The sequence below is a fragment of the Strongylocentrotus purpuratus genome, unplaced genomic scaffold (assembly GCF_000002235.5).
Source record: "Strongylocentrotus purpuratus isolate Spur 01 unplaced genomic scaffold, Spur_5.0 spur5_scaffold_13, whole genome shotgun sequence".
NCBI classification, from domain to species: Eukaryota; Metazoa; Echinodermata; class Echinoidea; order Camarodonta; family Strongylocentrotidae; genus Strongylocentrotus; species Strongylocentrotus purpuratus.
In genome coordinates this window covers 7,702,700-7,722,382 of record NW_022145598.1, presented here as the reverse complement: position 1 = coordinate 7,722,382, position 19,683 = coordinate 7,702,700, and the positions used below count along the sequence as shown (strand labels likewise).

The 19,683-nt window shown below is 36.9% G+C and overlaps 1 protein-coding gene across 1 annotated transcript; it reads left to right on the top strand.

Moving 5' to 3' along the window:
• Window positions 1-818: 818 nt before the first annotated feature.
• On the top strand, window positions 819-19,328 carry LOC100892408. Its single transcript, XM_030983855.1, has 5 exons — window positions 819-942; window positions 11,983-12,132; window positions 12,639-12,886; window positions 14,182-14,263; window positions 19,061-19,328. The coding sequence occupies exons 1-5, from the start codon at window positions 819-821 to the stop codon at window positions 19,300-19,302; spliced, it is 846 nt and encodes a 281-aa protein (XP_030839715.1). The 3' UTR covers window positions 19,303-19,328.
• The last annotated feature ends 355 nt before the right edge of the window (window positions 19,329-19,683 follow it).

Sequence of the window (19,683 nt, the reverse complement as noted above, 5' to 3'; positions counted from 1 at the left end):
ATCCTTCAGTAAAGAACCCTCTTGAGACCTCGGTCGGAGAAGTTCTCTACGAAGATCCTGACAAGAAAGTTTCTTCGGCAACCACGGCAGATTCTGAACTATCCCATGAGTACCTCGTCCCATTCCGGGCCGTTCCTTTGAAGGACAGCTCATTGGACCATGACTACAACTACCCGGACATGCCAGATGTAGGCCTGGTCCAAGGTCCAGTTTCGGCCAGAAGTACCGATGAAGATGGGTACATTGTCATGGGTCGTGACCCACAAGACCGAACAACCGCTGGCTCTAAGGTTTACTACTCTTCGCATATACTCCGATCACAGGATGGTATGGGATCCTCGGAAATCCCCGACAGTGAAGGATACTACTCTACGCGCATACCTAAATCCCTTAAGCAGGAGGAACGAGGAGGGTCTATAGAAAACACTGACTCTCACGTGTATCAATCTGCTGACTCAGTAAAAGCTCGTAATGATAACGAGGATGGTGCTTACATTATCCTGGATGAAAACTGATCACATAAAATCATTTAATTCTTCACTGTTTGTTTTTGTTTGTAAGCTTTTTGTAATTATTTATTTACAATCTTTAGATTAATGTTATAGAGACATTCCTCGCATTTGCAAAAATCTTTTGGAAGTGTTCTCGCACCTCCACAAAAGCCACGTGCCATAATAGAAAGAGAAATAGGCTACTTTTTGTTTTGTGTAATATAGTAATACAGGTCGTATTATTTTGTCGCGATAAAAAAAAGGTTCCCCGATTTCATTCGGCCATCGGGATTTGTACTGTTCTTTTTGCAATAACATTTTATTAGAATGCAACTCTCACATGGCACGGCAAAGAACGCTCTAGTCACCATGGTTACTGACGCAATCCTACGCCATCTTAATGGCGACTTGTGTTATGACCGTCAGACACAACGTCGGGAAACAAGCACAGGTAAATACGCCGAATATGGCGTCTTTGCAGAGTCCTCGTCGTTCAATGCGAGGCATCGTGTACAAGAGGCATGAGGAAATATCCTTGCATTTTCGAGCTGTTCTTGGTGTAGGCCTTTATTTAAAAAGAAATATATGTTGTAGATATATTTCATTGAAATGTTTGTCATTTGAAAAGGTTTATTAGAGGACTTAACATTAATGATAATAATAATAGGCATTTATATAGAGCCGTCTATCTATAAATTCTATTCCGAGGCGCCATTACAGCGCTCCCGCATTTCAAGGAATTAATTCCTGCTAAGTACCCATTTACCTCACCTGGGTCGAATGTGGCAAATGAAGATTAATGCATTAACAAAGGACATTAGTGCCGTGACAGGGATCGAGTGCTTAAACCATTCGACTTCGACACTTCTACATTCTAGGACTTCGAAGACCCATTACATTATTTTTTATTACAAAAATATAGTAACTGCTGGTTGACTTTGCAACGCCTTTTGTTCACATTGCCTCACATTCAACGTTGAGGGCTCTTATTCATCGTGCGGTATACGTCGTTTTCGGTGTATTTAGAGAGAAGGTTCATTGATTTTAAAAACTAATTTTGTTGTCATTATTGCAAAGGTGAAACTTTGCTTGGAAAGGTTATCAATATTCATTGCTTGAAAACATTCGAAGTAATGATTATCATCAATTACAAAACGCTTAAATACAGCCCTGGCATAGCAACTGAAGAGCTCTCCGAACGCCGCTGAGATGTATGACGTCACAATGTTGAACATGATTTGCACAAGCAGACGATGTCTAATGACATCTCACATATTTTAAGTGCGTGTTTTGTCATCTTCTCTTCGGTCAATTCTCTTCCTTCACTACCGTCAGGCTAAATATTTAATATATTGCCTCACTGTAGACCCCGCGCATAGTATTATTTTGATGAAAAATGCAGCGATAAAAAAATAAAGGATCCCGTCGCTTGTAAACAAAATAAGACGCTATTGTATTTTAAATTTTAAGCCGCCAGCACCGCGGTATGTTCGTTGTTTCAAGAGGGAACAAATGCCGTTCATGCTATCATTCTGGGGGGGGGGGGGGAGGTTCAATTTGAAAGTGTGGTTTCTTTGATTGGTCATTAGCCCTATCCTGTGTACAGGGGCGTAGACAACGGGGGGGGGGGGATGAGGGGGATGCATCCCCCCCCCCACCTCACAAGGTGGGGGGATGGCATGTACAATCATCCCCCAGGTTTTGGGGAATGATATTTGCTTACTTAATAAGTCATAATGATGATAATAATAGTACTAATAACAATGATAACAATTATAATATTAATAATAATAATAATTATGATGATGATAATATAATAATCCTCATCATTATTGTAATTGTGTTTATTGTTATTAGCCGCATTCACACGGTGAAAGCCAATTCAGACGGTAAAAAAAAGAAAATCTTACAAGTATTTTGTGGTTATCTTGTGGTTTGGAAACCACAAGATAACCACAAGATTAAACAGGCGCGGATCTACGGGGGGGGGGGTTTAGGGGGGTTTAAACCCCCCCCCCTTGGGCGGCCCAAAAAACAAACAAAAAAAAAGGGGGAAAAAAGAAAGAAAAAAAAGAAAAAAAGAAAGAAAAAAGAACGCACGCTGGCAAGAAACCCTTTGAAGTGCAAATATTGTGAGAAGATATTCAACTCATCTGGTAACTTAACCAAACACATGATAACTCTGGATATAACTGTATTTAACTGTTACTTGATTTAAAAAGACGTTACCATGCACTGCTTTTTATGGTCTCCATTGTGTTAATAGATGCCAGGAAAACATCACTTACGGGGTTCAAATAAACACCCCCCAAAAAATCGGATCGCCGCTTCGCGGCCTGTGGACGATGCTCCGCATCGTCATTATTTTGGTCACCCCCCCCCCCTTAGCAAAAAGCTAAATCCGCCCCTGAGTCATCCCCCAGGTGTACGAACCTGTCTACGCCACTGCCTGTGTATTTACAAACAAAGGAATTTACTTATCAGAATTGGTTTCATATCCCTTCTTAAATGGTGTAAAATGCCATCACATTTATATACACTAAACTTATTAAAATTTGAGAAATAATAGCATTGCAAGTTTTGCAACTATGTTCATTCTTTATGGGATGTTATCTGCTTAAACAGGGTTGGTTCATATTGTGTGGTCATTAAAACATCGACATTTTTCTGGCGAATCTCTCGTATATCCCAATGCAGTGGAGGTGGTTTATTTGTATTTTTATAAATCATCCGATATGTAGTTGACCTAAAACTTGTACGATGGACATCTGTTAGCTTACCAGTTTCTAGTGATACGTTATTTGCCATATTTGTGATTTTCTTTGAACAGGCACTTCAACTGTTTTTCATAAGTTGCTTCTGACTGAATGGCGTGGCGGCAACTTGATTGTGATGCCGTGTGGGCAAAACGGACATTTCGAATGACTGTTGCAAGATTGAAACTAGAATGTATATTTGCTCAAAACCCATGCACGCAATATTTGGATGTCACATGTAGAACGTAGAGATATTTTGCACCTCCTTCGTTTTCGTCATTTATATGTCACATAATAAAATGACTTTTCACAAGTTTTTTTTCATAAAACAACAATAGCAACTTTGTTTTCTGTCGCTCAGTCATTCTCGAATTATTGCATATTACAACTAATATCAAAGTATTACTCACTTGTACCTCACTTGATCCAGGATTATTCAGTCTTTAGACTGTTGTTCCTATCCATGGTTTCCTTTGGTTGGGGTTGTCATCATATTAATCTGGGGCATCTTTTCACCATTTCTCAAGTCCAGATTTGAAACGGTTTATAGTGGTACTCTCCACAAAATCGCCTGGAAGACCATTCGACACATTGATTTTTCTAGAGTGAATGTCCGACGTCAAACATACTAGTTCAAAAATCATTCCACTAAGATTTTTAATTCCGTAATTTACGGAATAAAAATACAACGAGGTTTTCCTTTTTCAACCTTTTCTATGTAAAATAAATGGCAACCATTAAATAACTCATTAACACGAATTCGAGCAGCTGAGGGTGAATATCATGTTCATATTGCTCCGGTTGTCTCATTTTCGATCGCTGGACGTATATAACAGACGGCATTCGGCGGATTAGACGACACTTGGTAGTGAATTTGTATGTGAGATTGCTTTGCTAAATATAAAATACAAGAACATTTTCCATATCTTTAAACCACCATTGATATCTGATAATTAAACAGTTAGTAAAATAAACCTACCAAACTAGATAATACATGAAATACTTGACTTACAGTAGGGGAGTTTCATGTGGTGCACAGTTGCACCCCTCTGTAAATAATCGAATAGTCCATGGCGATCATGAATATTCATGTTTTTGCTTACCTCGGCAAAATGCTTGCCTATACTAAATGGAAAAATTACGGTGGGGGTTGGCTGAAATGGACATAATGAACCGATCAGAACTGATCTATGATAATTCATGCTTGTTATCCTTCGTGTGCTTGACCTATAATCGTACAATCGCTTGGCAAATTGCGTCCAAAGTTCGACTTGTTTCACAGGTGTTATATAGGCAATGGCGAGCTAGCGACCTATATTGACCAAATTACGGTAGGTGAACTTTCAAAAGTCAATGGAACATGAGGGTTCCAATGAAAGAGCTTGTGTCAACGTATGTCGGGGTGGATGTGCTTTTCGTTTAAACAAACACAAAATGAATTTTTAACGATTTTGGGGGTAAAAGTCAGTATGCTAACATGTTAGGCTGCTGGACTCTGACGATAGGGGGCGTTGTCCAATGAGACTATTCGGAGCCATATGGATTCCAATAGAGTTTGATATTTCAAATGCAAACCATTAACTTTTGTGATAAAATAATTAAAAACTACTACTTATCAGGATAAACATAGTCAAGCAGAATAATGCTTTTAGCAGTTTCAAATGACAACAATTGTCATTATCTTAAATTAGGTTTAAGGTTAAAGAACAAAACAAAAAATAAAAAGTATTAAAATCACACTAAATCAAACTATTATGTTTCAGTCCTTTTAGAGATCAAAATGACAGCTTGTGCCATTTTTATCAATTCTGATATCTCTAAAATCAATGCAGGACAAGAACGATCTAAATTTCGTTTTTATATCGCCTAATTTGGGGGTTGGTGTTGGATTTTAATGATACTATGTCGTAATAAATAGAGTGATTGAGTATGTTTGACTCATTTATATTTGAAATCGGCGCCCGCTCGAGTACCATTTATATTAAGATGACTAAAAAGCCAATGTCGAAAAGAAAACTGTAATTATTCTCTCTCTCTCTCTTTCTGTATCATACCAGTTTTTTTTTTTGTCAATGTAAAATACATTCATCTGGTACCGAATACGAATTATCCAGGCCAATGAGGGATTGATAAATGTTGTATAAGGTATTGTATCAGGTAAAGAGTACAGTAACAGTGTGTCCTAAACCTTAATAATGCAGGCTTAGCAATAGCAAAGAGATCAAAATCAATTGAGCTGTATGCCAGATCAGTTTAATCTACAGTACATCTACAATCACCATGAAGGCTGTCGTTCTTGCTCTGATGTATGTTGGCTTGGCTTTACTAGCAGGAGGGGAGTTTAGCAAAAGACAAATGTTGAGTAAGTATGGTATGGGCGTTAGTAGGAGAGGTGGTAAAATAACCTTTGTTATGGGAAGGGGGCTGTGGGGCCTTGGGGGCTCTGGCGGCTGGGGACGGGGGCTTGAGGGTTCTTGTTAGAATTTTCTATATTCACGTCCCTGTTGCTTAGATTCACTAAAAATAAAGATTATCTCTCTTATAAATGTAATGCTTCCTGGGAGAAATTTCAAGTATTTAAACATATTTGTGGCTCACACCCAGTCAATAAGATCGATTGATCGATCTGTATTGAAAAACAAGTCAGAAAAAATCTTTGAACCAGCGGAACTTGAACCTGCGTCTACTGCTGCCGGGCAGCGACTCTACCACCAGGCCATCACTGGTCCATGGCACAGTCACGATGAACTAGAACAAAATACCCAAAGCTCTCCTGATTTATTCTGACTTATTAATATTCATTGGTGCCATAGGAAAATATAACCTTTATAAATGAAATGCTTCCTGGGATAAATTTCAATTATTTAAACCATAGCATAGACACCCCAATTATGTCTCTCTGATGGATAATAAGTGACATATGACAATTGTTATGGCGGCCATTTTGGACGCCATCTTTGATTTTGGGGTTTCCTAGACCATTACAAACCATTTATACTTGTCTCAATGGATTCTCTGACCCCGAAACCATGGGATAGACACCAAAATTATGTCTCTAGGATGGATAATAAGTGATTTATGACCATTTTTTAGGTATCGGCGGCCATCTTGGACGCCATCTTGAAAATAACAGCTTTCTGAAGCTTCAATTATGGTATACTTCTAGTATGTGATTCCTGAGGTCAAATACTACTAGAAACCGTTGAAAAACCTTTTGTTGCAATTTTTTTCTGACTAATTATGTTGAACATTGTCCGTACTATTTGTTTCAGAAAAAAAATAATGGTTACGGATATCCTTATCATTCAGTAAGTTATCCTCATCCCTAATTTCACAGATCTACAATAATTCACTCTCAAAGTCATTTCAAACCGTTCAAATATACTGTCATTTGATGAGGCCACGTCATCATTCTATATTATATACAGCATAACAAAATTATACATCTCTGATTGGTTAAAACTGCCTGCAACTTTTCTTGTTATCCTTTTATTTGGAACAAAATATGAGTAAAAAAATAAAAATAAATAACGAACGAATGATCACTATTATTACAATGTAAGGTGACATGACCGACTCAAAACTTGTTCCCTCGACTTGAACACACAGCAGTCATTGGGCTACTTTTGGCGACCAATAACCGCGACCATCAACGATCACAAACAAGACCAGTCATTACAATACATGTACAGTGACAATGTACAAATAATGGGATTCATGTAGAAGGGAAATTCCCTTGTTTAAATGGGAGATTTACCATGATATTAGGTTGATGGGGGAGATTTTAACAATAGCAGCAAAAATGCTTCATGGAATCTCCGATAAGAGATAAGAAAGTTATCATATTCACAGTTACAATCATTAACACATTCATATTGGAAATCTGTGACGTAAACTCCGAGCATATCTTCCAATTGCTCAATAGCTCTACTATTAATTTCATGAATTTTGATTTTCTTGGGTTTTCGATGAAGCATTCGATTTTTACTTAAAATAGGGGTTGTGTAAAACATCTATGTAATGATTATATTCGGGTTGCATGTAGAAATGAATATATCCTTCATATTTTGTTTAAAGATACTATGTCCCTTTTGCAGCCAACCTCAAATTCTCTAGAACTTTGCAGGAATTATGAATATGTCGTGTATGTTCTATCTTACTTCTTATTTGCTAGACTTCACTGTCAGACACTATTGTAAGTATCGAGTGACTGACTGACTTTTTCTTCTTCTTTGGTAATAGCATACATAAAATGAGCTGTAAAGGATTTGTCTACATCAATAACCCACTTCTTGTAATGGCCAAAATTAAACTGATTGAATCTTTGCGCAGCATAAAACGTACGACCATGCGGTACAATGGTCTGAAAATCAAGACTATTACTTATTGGCTCTATAGCTCCTAAGTCGATTTGACAACTAACAGTCATTATTTTCCCACTTAAAGACATTTTCAAGCCCCATTTTTTAAGGGGAGTTCTAAATTAGTATTATCTTTCATATGCCATTGGAATTTAACCTTTTCATTTTTTTTGGGCCTGCAAAAGGGACATAGTACCTTTAAGGTAGAGCAAATGGGAATGGTGTTTTATAGGTATGTCTGGTAATCGCTAATTTACGTTTCATTGCAATTTGAAAAACCTTTCTTATTTTTCAATCGGAGATTCCTCAAACTTTGTCTGATCTGTCTTTTTTCCCCTGCTTTTATTTAATAGAATTGAATACCACGGTAGGCTCCCCCTTTAAGTCTACACCTACAATATTAAACACACATCACACACCCTTCCTTGTCCAGTCGTGTGTGTATTCTCATCAATGGAAGAACGACCCGGGCATAGTTTCACGAAACCATCACAAGTACAACTTCACCGACATCCCATTAAACGCATTTAAATTACAATATACGTGTTTAATGGCATGTCAGTGAAGTTGTACGTATGACGGTTCCGTGAAACGGTGCCATGTATCGTGTATCATGCATGGTTAAGCGTAATGACAGAACTGATAATAATTATATATCAATTTATTTTAAATAGTTATAACGATAATGATAGTGACATATTTTCACAAATATGCTGCATGGAGATTAAGTGAATCGTATGATTGGCGTATAATAGAATTCAAAAACACGTGACAGTTTATATAGTATATAAATCTTTTAATCTTTCTCAATATGTTAGAAATTGGTTTCTTATATCTTGGTGTTCAATTAACAAACTTGCGTATCACGATGTCGTACATATAAGACTACGATACGATTTAGTCTTCTTTTTCTCCCTCCGTTTGAGTTAGAGATCAGCAGTCAGTTCATGCAGAGATATCGGTGATGAGAAAGGCTGTCGTTATTAGGGACTTTTAGATTTGCACGTCGGCTGACACGTAGCAGTCCACTATGTCGACGTGCAAATCTAAAAGTCCCTATTGTCTCGTATATGAGGGCTTGGTCCTGGGATACCGATGAGAGTAGTGTATGTATTTGCAATATGAATTCGTGGAGGGCAAGGGTCGATTTTATATGTGGTAAGAGTTAGGTCCGGGTTGGTAGGTCTCTGTCTAGGGTAAGTAGAATTTCTATTTCTGGGAGCTTCTTGTTGGCATTCCTTATGAAAATGGACCCCTTTGCGGAAAGAAACAATTGAATCTTACGACAGGTTGATTAAAAACACAATAAAAATTGAAACGTTGCACATAGCGCTATACAAAATGAAACTATTATCATGGTTTATTATTCCTAAATATGGTTTCGATTAGACTCGTCATACTGATAGCAAATATTAGCATTCACGATTAAGGAAGGTTCTCACAAAATTCGCTCAGCTAGCGCACTAAACAAATATTTATTTTACTCTTGTCGTTCAAGTAGAACCAAGTGGATTTGTTCGCGACTCGTTCTTCCTTGTTCGAGTATTTATATTCAGACAGAGTTTTGTGAGATAATTTCAAATCAACAGCAAAACTGACATGATGTTATGGTCTATACATCGTATTCAGTGTGTACTGACACTAGTGATAACTGTAAAGTTACGTTGTTCATATGCTGGTGAGTGTTTTTCTTTTCTTTCCTTCTTCATGTTGTTTTTCGTCGTTGTAATTTTGCCTTTTGTCATTTCGACAGAGTTGACATATTATTAGCCGCGATGGATTCTATCTCCCAATATTTATGTTTATGCATGTTTACTATAACCTTTTATTGAATGACGTTGAATTGAACTAACTCAGTTATGTCAATTTATGTTTTATGGATGGTCATATAGCCTAGGTCTTCGGGGAGGGGGGGGGGGTAACAAATAGGAGGGGAAATCGTTGCCTCTGTGCAGCATTTGTCACAATATTAGTTGCGAGCCATTAACACTCGCACCTTTCCTGCCTGTACTATGGTTTTGAGAATAACAACGTTCTCAAGTAAATCAAGTAAAACCTATTGTGAGGGTGCTATGTCAGGCATGTGGGTTAGTAGCCGGAACAGTTAGATTTCAGTGGGTGTATCCAGCATATGATTGAGCCAGTTGACCCCCTCCCCAAAAAATTATAATGGTGCATTCTGCCCTATCGCCTTCCCAAGGAAACTCCACACGCTCTTTGTCCATTATTTGATATGCCACAGATTATCATGACGGATATCATGTACACATACTTCAGGACCCCTAGTTGATTAGCATAGTAGCACACCCATGCATACTTTAGCAGTCACGCAAAACAAACACACATTATTATTCAATTAAATCTGAGAATGTATACTATTATCTAGATCTATTAGGAAAAAATTATTGTCAAAATCATTCCATAAATTGGGGTAAAAATATTTATTCCACCTTAATAACCAACAGTGTGAATATACATATCTCTTCTCTTCCTCTCTCTCTCTCTCCCGCCCAACCCCTCGCTCCTTCTTGCTCTGTAAGAAAATCAAGTAGCATAAACCTTTCTTACACACACACACACACACACAGAAATATATTAATATCCTAAAAAATGACGTATAATAATAATTGCCCAAAAGGTGGTTTCGAATCAACCGGAATTAAGCTAAAATTGATTAAATGGATTCGATCTGTTTCATACTCTGTTTGCTTTTACCACTGACTACAAATACAGTTACTTTCGAGGCCAAAAGTGACCAGTCAATACAACAGAGTGACAATGTAGAAATAATGGGAGTCATGTAGGAGGAAAAATCCATTGTTTCAATGGGACATTCAACCTGCTGCAAAAATGATTCATGTAATGTCCGAAAAAAACATAAGAAACTTATAATCATTGACACATTCCAATGGAACATCTGTGACCAAAACTTTGAGCATCTCTTTCAATTTCACAGTAGCTCTACTTATAGTTATATTTTCATAAATTTGATTTTCTTGGGGTTTTTTTTTCGAAGAAGGATTTGATATTATAAAAAAGGGGTTGAGAAAAACAGCTTGGTAATAATTATGTTCGGGTTGCATGTAGTAATGACTATATTTTTCACCACAGAAAACGGTAATTCATAATTTTGTGCTTTCATGGGAGAGCAAATGGCAAAGGTGTTCGATAGGGATGTCTTGTAATCGCCAATTTACGTTTGATGGCAATATAAACAACTTTCTTATTTTTCATTCGGATTTCCTCGAACTGTTTCTGATATGTTTTCCCTTTTCCTGCTTTTATCAAAAAGAATTGAATATCAGGGTACACTCCCCCTTTAATTCTACACCTAAAATATAAAACATACATGATACATCCTTCCTTTTCGGGTCGTGACGTGAGTAAGTAAACTCGAAGTGGATTTTTTTCGCGACTATAGTTCTTCCTTGTTCGAGTATTTTTATTCAGACATTGTCAATACAGATCCGTGTTTTGCATTTCATGATAGAATAAACGTCAATACTTTGTCTTACGTTGATGCAGGCAGAGTTTTGTGAGATAATTTTAAATCAACAGCAAAAACTGCCATGATTTTATGGTCTATGTATCGTATTCAGTGTTTACTGACACTAATGATAATTGTAACGTTACATCGTACATATGCTGGTGAGTGTTCTCATTTCTGCTTCCCCCTTTTCCCTCTATTTTCTTTCCTTCTTCTTGTTCTTTGTTGTTGTTTTGCTTTTTTCATTACGACAGAGTTGGTATATTATCGGCCGCGATAGATTTTATCTCCCAACGTTTGTGTTTATGCATGTTTACAAAAACTTGTTATTAAACTAAATTGAATTGAATTGAATCAGTAATGTCAAGATAAGGTATATATAATTTATGTTTAATGGATGATTCGCTGATAGAAAAACATTTTGCAGTAGCATCAAAGACTTGAAACAGCATCCCTCTTTCCATAAGGAAAATTATCTGTCTTGCCACATTCAAAAGATCCCTCAAAGTTTATCCTTTCCCCAGTGATCTATGTGATCTATTTCCTGTGAGACTGTTCATTTGTTGTCCTTTTTTCATATATTTGTTTTTGTAAGCGCTATGATGCTTATTGTTTTTAGCGCTCGTAAATATTCGATATTATTATCATTATTATTATAAAAGAACATTTGCCATAAGAGTCTCTTACAAATGTACACAAAGAGTATAAGAGTGAGAGGGGAGGGAGGGAGAGAGAAAGAGAGGGGGAGCAATTCTTTATTCGTCTACAGGTAAAGGAGATTCATTATGTATCAAATAAGTTCATAGTTAATTAGGATACCTTGATGTAATCCTGAGTAAATTGAGAGAAGAAAGGATAATTCGAATCTTTTTCCGTTTGCTTTGTAGAATTTACCTGTTATTTCGGGAAAAATGGACGTTGGGCATGGTCTAATGATTTGACCAAATGTGGTATTACGCAGGCCAGCTCACCAGGTGCCTGGGGAGCGGTCAGTGGCCGGGGTAGCAATGGCAATGCACCACAAGGAGGCGCAAATGGTTCGTATACTCTTCAGTGGCTAGTTTCTCGAAACCATCAGAAGTCTAAGTTCGTGGACAACCCATAAATACGAGTATTAATTTTATAACACAGGTTTAAGTGGGCTGTCCAGGAAGAAAAACGTATGGCGATTTCAAGAAATGGCCCCTGGTCTTTTTCTTCACCCAAAAGAATCTACCTATAGATCAGCCCTGCCTTCGCTAGATTCCCTCATATTTCACAACAAATTTTGTCTTTAATACCTATGTCACTGATTTGTTCCCCTCTCTTTCTTATTAGAATGTAGTGTCATCAACTTTTAAAGATATATCTAACATAATTATCGTGTTTCTTCAATTTGCGAATATGACTTGTATCTTTTTTTATTAATATATCTAATGAAGTGTTGTGAAATAAGAAATACAAACTAAGCTAACACTAAAAGTTAGTCGGTTTAATAAGATTTCTGTCTAGTTATATCATTCACCTCCAAATATTTCAGATTATCTCTCTTTGCTGTCTTTAGATGGGTTCCTACTAACGACAGGTGGAGGAGAAAGCATGAAGATCCAAGCAATATTCCAACTACCAAATCTAAATCTACAACACAACTCTGGACTACTCTCCTTCCACTACAAGTTCTTTGATTCTGGTGAGAGCAGCCTGACGATTTCTGTCTGTGGTTTTATAATAGATGATGTCAGCCTACAGTCTAATGGCGTCTGGGAGTTGGTGGAAAACATCAGAATCTACTGCAATGGAAATAACCCTACGGTAGGCGTAAATTTATGATGATGACGATGAAATTAATAATAATATTGATAATAATGATAATAATGGTAATGATAACAACAATAATTATATTAATAATGGTAGTGGTAATAATGATAAATCAAAAGAATAATAATAATAATAATAATAATGATAATGAAAATGATAATAATTATAATAATTAAGATAATGATGATTATAATACAAATTTTAAAGTCCGTTCCTGTAATTATTATATATTAAACGTCCCTATGCACTTTTAAAGAGCTTTGGAGATTATTACTCCGACTTTAGCTCATGCAGCTTTTAGCAGCGCACTGTGCATTTCAAGATATAATCCAGATACTTATTTACCACATCTGGGTTGAGTGTGACTAGTGTAGATTAATGCCTTGCCAAATGAATTAGTGCTGTAGCAGGGATTAGAACCTGTTCATTGTGGTTCACAGTTCGTAGACCTATCCACTAGACCACAACACCTATGTAAGTAATATTTAACATGCTTTTGCAAGATGTTATTTCTCTCACAATAAGTATTTTAAAAATCTATACATGTAAACTCGGAAAAGTTAGGTAGAACAATCGCGTGACATAATAGGCAAGACACTATTCACCTAATACAAAATCTATATTTAGTATATATATATATATTAGGAGGAAAGTCGTATTTTCGTATGCTGCTTTCGATATTAATGACAGTCGATACAATCAAAGAAAGTGGCCTGGAATGTATTTCGGTCACTAATGACCCGAAATCTAGCTGTAATATTTAAGGTTAATAAACAAATTAATAAACAAATAAATATGTAGGCCTTTTTTTTTCTACACTTAATGTTTATGGGTTTATACACAAACAGGGGGATTCCCTTGTGCACGTTACCTTTGAAAGTTAAAGGATCACTTCCCCAGTACTTGGTTTTTGTCAAATTATTCAAAACCAGTGAACCGAGGAAACCATACTAATAAGGGAAAACAAATACGTTTACATACTAGAAATAATTTCTCATTTTATTCTCTTGCTCAAGAGAAAATGTTACTTCTAATAACCATAATGCTCAGTTTAGATCCTATCTATCAAGTCATTTGTGTGTTTTTATTTTTAAAATCATCATTAAACATAACAAGTAATAACTTGATTATATCTTTTAGCCACCATTTTCACCCGATCTTGTATGTTTCTATTATACATTAACTCGAAGTTGAACCGACGTTGTTTTTGTCCCTCCCCTAGTTTTTATGAACATATTCCATTCACCATGATTCACGTTTCATAATTAATTCATTCCCCTCCTTCGTAGGTAACCTTCAATGCAACATGGAGCATTTCCTCCGGTCGCGTAGCCGTGGATAACATCCGGGTCGTGTCAACTCCACCACCAAGTATGTAGTGATGAGTATGAGTCAGTAGAGAAAAAGCCCACCTCATACAAACTTGCCTGATACATGTATTCTATAGGCCTACTATGTTGTAGAAATTGGCTGTACAATTAGGCCAATGTGTATGATAATGACTACAATCATTTCCGAGAACGTACAGGAAACGCTCTACTGAACAGGAAAGAGCTACAAACCAGGAGCCTCGCTCAAAGAATAATATTTATATTGGATTACACTGTACGTGTAATGTATTCCTATATTAATATAATCTCTCATACCTATTCTCTCATTACTACTTTTCGCTTTAATTCATTGTCGCAAAAAAAAAAATGATTATTACATGTACATTTACAATAATAATAATAATAATAATAAAAATAATACAGTAATAGTATTAATAAAAATACAAATAAAGATAGCATCAACTGCAGCAAAAACACTAATAAAAACAACAATAACAATGATGAATTTATATATATATATTGGATATTTTAAAGGCGAATAAATCAACCACGTAAGGTGCTCAAGGTGCTCCAGTATTACCCCAGCTCTAGCTATAGCTAGGCTACCGGTTGTTGGTGCTAACAGCATTCAAGGAATTCCTTTTTAACCACGCGCAGATTCAAGCGGGGGCACACCCGCCCCTCCCCTCCCCCCATTTGGCGGCTTAAACCAAAAACAAAACAAAACAAAGAGAGAAAAGTGGAAAAATAATCATGCTGTTTCATGCATATGGCACATGTCATGAAAATGTCTTTGACATTGTCATTAACCATGTCATTCATGGGATATGAATCGAACAAAATCCATACAGAAAGAAAGGGGAAAAGGATAGATTCTGACGAAATCAGAAATGCTCTGCTACGCTACGCGGCAGATCACCTTAACAAAAAGATAGATTCTGTCTTTAAAAAAGGTGCCCTGTATGCTACGCTACGCGGCAGATCACCTGATTACAAATGTTAACCGACTGGTTCAGATGTAACAATCTGTTATTGAATTTTAAGAAAACAAAGTATGTATTATTCCACTCTAAAAGGAAAAAATTCCATCAAACACTGACCCGATAATAATTGAAAATGCTTTTATTGAGAGAACTAAGTCATAAATTGTCTAAGGCATTCTTATTCATGAGTCATTTGAATGGAAGTATCACGTTGCTAATATATCTTTTAAGCTTTCAAGAATTGTAGCTGTTTTATCCAAACTCAGATATTTTATACCTACAAATCTAAATTGATAAGCTATATATTTTACAAGACCGTACAATACGACGGACAAAAAGATTGACTTACGAAGTCCTAGTCTACCACTAATTCTCCCAGTGTTTGAACTTGTAAAACTTGATATATGATTTTTGATGTTAAAGTATCACAAAGGGATTCTCCCCATATTTTTCGATAATATGCTTAAAACTAATTCTTCATTTCATACGTATCACACTCGTACACATGATATTCTTTGTATTTCCATTACGCGTTCAACTATATGAGGGCCCATTCTATCCGTTTTACAGGAGATTATACATGAATGAAATTCAATTTGTAATAACGTTAAATCCAGCTCATCACTTTCTCGTTTTAGAAATCTATTCAAATGTTACATTTTTTCAACAATGTAATCATTGACTGGCCTTTCCTTATCTTTCACATTCTCACCTCTTCCCTTCTTCTCTTTCTTATTCCCACCTCTATCTTTTCTTCTCTTTCTCACATATTCCCTTTCTTCTCTTTCTCATTCTGAACTCTCCGTTTTTTGTATTGCTGCTGTGTGTTCGTGTGTGTTTGTGGGTGTGTGCATATACATAGGTGATACCTGCTGATAATTAATGGTCGGTCTCTTCTCTTCTTCTTCTTAAAGTACGTATATTATATATATCTAGAAAGTCTTATTTGTTTTGCTATTTAATTGAAAATTGTGTTAACCTTGAGAGGGGCATCATGCACAAGCACAAATATAAATTTGTTTTGACTACGTAGACTTTGTCAGTGGCATTTATTTATTTATTCATCTCATTTATTTCATTTCCAGGCAAGATGATAACAATACATGAAAAACATCACAGATAGGTTGACAAAACTATATTACATTAACAGTATGATATTTAGCACCAGCAATGCCTGGGGGCCACCTAAAAGAATTTTTGAAATTCTGTCGAGAGGCTCTCCACATTGGTTGGTGCATACATAAAACAAATATAAAGATAAGGTAAACTTATACATGAATGTGAAACTAAAAATAACCCTCATATTAGGCACATGTGAGGGAGGTCAGAAGCAAATAATTTCATGTCATACAATAATGCCATGCACTGTTAATAATCTATTCAGATTAAATCTTGTATACGATACACACATATAGCATAATGTCTGTTACTATACGGTTATATGGATAAATTACTTTCAGGATTATTATAAGGAAGGATTGAAAAAAAAGCTGCATTAGTTCCTTACTCTTTCTCGCTCTCTTTCTCTCTGACCTTGTCTCTATCCCCATCTCTCTCACTCTCTCTATCTCTCTCTTTCTCCCTCTCCTCTCCTCTCCATTCTCTTCCCTTCCACTCTCTCTCTTTCCTTCCCCCATCTCCCCATCGCTCTCTCTCTCTCTCTCTCCCTCTTCTTTTTAAAATAATTACCTCTTTAATAGCTCTCTGGGACTTGTGCAGACTCTGTTGATCCCTAAATCACCTGAGGTGATCTTTACTCCGGAATGAGGAAAAGAAAATCATGAGAGTTCACAATAACAGGAAATAACACCCACCTCGTATTCGGCCTAGGTCTACTTTGCGAAAATATGGGGAAAATCCCCAAACATGATCACGCAAACAAAGTATACTTTCTTCGCTGCAGGCCTACTTGTATAAGCAGTTTTCCTGATAGTTTGCAGACATAAAGCCTTGTCAGTCGCTATGCGTAACAGTGTCTGCACAGTGAGACAAGGCTGAGGGCATACTGCAAAGGCTCTACCTAGCTGAATAGAGTAAAGAGATTTCGTTTTTTGTCACCCCTGATGATGTAGTAGGGGTATATACCGATGTTTTAAAAAAATGTAAATACCGCTTTGAGGTTACCCTTTGCAAGTGCGTGTTCTTTTTATTGGAATAGGAAGAAAAAAAAGAGTATAACAAGAATAGGTTTTGACGAGAACAATAGGTGCTCTGGTACGCTTTACGCAGTAAATCACCTAAAAGAAACCTTCAAAAGACGGGAATCTAGAACCAGCAATTTATTGGACTGCATTTTTACCAATTTAGTTAAACCAGACCTTACGTCTAAAATCAAGTTTAACAAAGGGAAAACTTAGAGCGCAGAATACCTTCTTATTATTTTGAACAAAAACAAAAACCAGTCGTCGGTTTTAAATGTTCCAATGTTCCGAAAATACGGGCCATAGTGTGTTCAAGATGTTCGATAAAGGTCTTAAGGACGTTAAGATCTAAAAGGGGATTTTGGCCGAACAAACCCATTCATACACTTTTGAAGAAAACGAAATGTTAAAATTAAAAGAAAATTATTATAACTTTTGCTAAAGATTATGATAAAGTATGTTTCACAAAACGTGTTTTCGGTGTCAGCCTTTCAACACAGGCATGGATTCAGGCGGGGGCACAGCCGGCCGTGCCCCCCCCCCCCTTTGGCGGCTTAAAAGAAAGAAAGAAAAAGAAAGAGGGGAAAATCAACTTTTTAAAAAAAGGTATGGGTTTGATTGTTTGAACTACAGCTGTGGCAAGCCACGGACTTCACGGTGTTCATTTCTATTCCCGATTCGTCCTATTACCTTCTCGATTTTTCCAAATTTGTGTTCCTACTTTACCAGATTTTTAACTTTTGTTCTCAAATCTCCCCCTTTTCTTCCTAATTTTTCCCATTTTTGCTTGTCATGGAAACTCCCCCCCCCCCACCCCCTGGGTACGCCGCTGCCATCATAACTAGCTAAGCGTTGCTTCACCGCACGTACTACTAAACGATTGCGGCGTGACTGCAGTGCGGTGCCGAAATGGAGTTTAATACATTTTAACTCCTAATGCGATAACTTTGGAGTTTGGGGTGAGTTGCAGCAGAAAGTAATTGATATATTGGCAAGCAAAAAACAGTGTAGCGCGCAGGTGCCGTTGCGTTTCGAGTATAAAATCAGCTTAAGTCTAATGGAGCGGTCAAATGACATATATTTTGAAAACTCCAACTCCAGCCACGATTCAGTCCTAGTTTTCTGATATGGTCATATGGTAACATATTCACAAGTTTTCTTTTCAACTGTAGAAAAATAATAAAGCCAATATAATTATAATGAAAATGTGGACAAAAAGTATACACCAAAATAATCGCGTGAATTGAGTTTGAAAATTGAATGTAAAAATTCAGCTAGGGGCGGGGTGAGGGGGGGGGGGGGGGCTGCAACCTGGATGGAGAGTGGCAAATGAAGATTACTGTCTCGCTAAAGGACACTAGTGCCACACCGGGTTTAGAATCCACAACATCATTGTCTATATTGAAGAGTTTACACCACTCGACTACGACACCTCTCCATTATCTGTTTGCTTGGCTTAAATTCTTTGTCTTTTTCTTCTCCTTTCTCTTTCATGCTGTTGTATCCTACTCAAATACTACGTTTTTGTATATATTTCATCTTTTGAAATACAACTTGAGTATATAATTCAAAAATGTATTTGGCGCATGTTATCTAGCCTTCTCGTTATTCCTGTTATCTATCATTACTTTAAATTATCTTTGATGCTGTTAAATCCATATACGCATGATACGTATTTGATTTATCTTGACTCATCTCTGTCTCGTTACAAAGCTACAACTACTAAAGCAACAACAGCCACCTTCAAATCGTCTACCAGCACGAAGCGGACAATGAACACCACGACGAAACATCGTACGAACACCACGGAGCACACGACGACCAGCATGGCGACATCGGAGTGGACAAGGTCTTCACCACGATCAACAGGTAGTGATTCGACAACGCCTGCCGTGGTGGATATCTCTTTCACTGAACCCTTGGTCTCAATCCCCAGCCGTTTAGGTAGCCGGTAACCACTATAATGATGCATGCATATCGTACATTGGATCGTGCATGAATATTAATACATCAATTTAAAATGGTTATGGCTGATGGTAAATGTGTGGTATATGACGTTGTATCGAACTGCAAGACCCAAACTAATCTTTTAATCCATTTTCATGCTTTAAATCAATCAGAAGCGAGGAATAAGTCGACGACAGTCGTTGCTATCAGTTTGACTGTCGTGGTCATAATCATAGTCATCGTCCTACTCGCCAGGATCATCAAATGTAGAAAATCAAGGTAAGCTACCCCTTTTTATTTGAAAATCTGAGTCCCTGTTTCTTAAAAAGAAAAATTGTTGACAATGACAACAGCGGCGTAGCTACGGGAGGGGGGCGGCACGATGGGCA

Bases quoted from the DNA above. Each gene is read 5' to 3' on its own strand.
- LOC100892408 (XM_030983855.1), top strand. From the start codon at position 819: ATGCAACTCTCACATGGCACGGCAAAGAACGCTCTAGTCACCATGGTT. The intron at 12,887-14,181 runs GTAGGCGTAAAT...CCTCCTTCGTAG, and splicing joins GCAATGGAAATAACCCTACG to GTAACCTTCAATGCAACATG. The intron at 14,264-19,060 runs GTATGTAGTGAT...CTCGTTACAAAG, and splicing joins CGTGTCAACTCCACCACCAA to CTACAACTACTAAAGCAACA.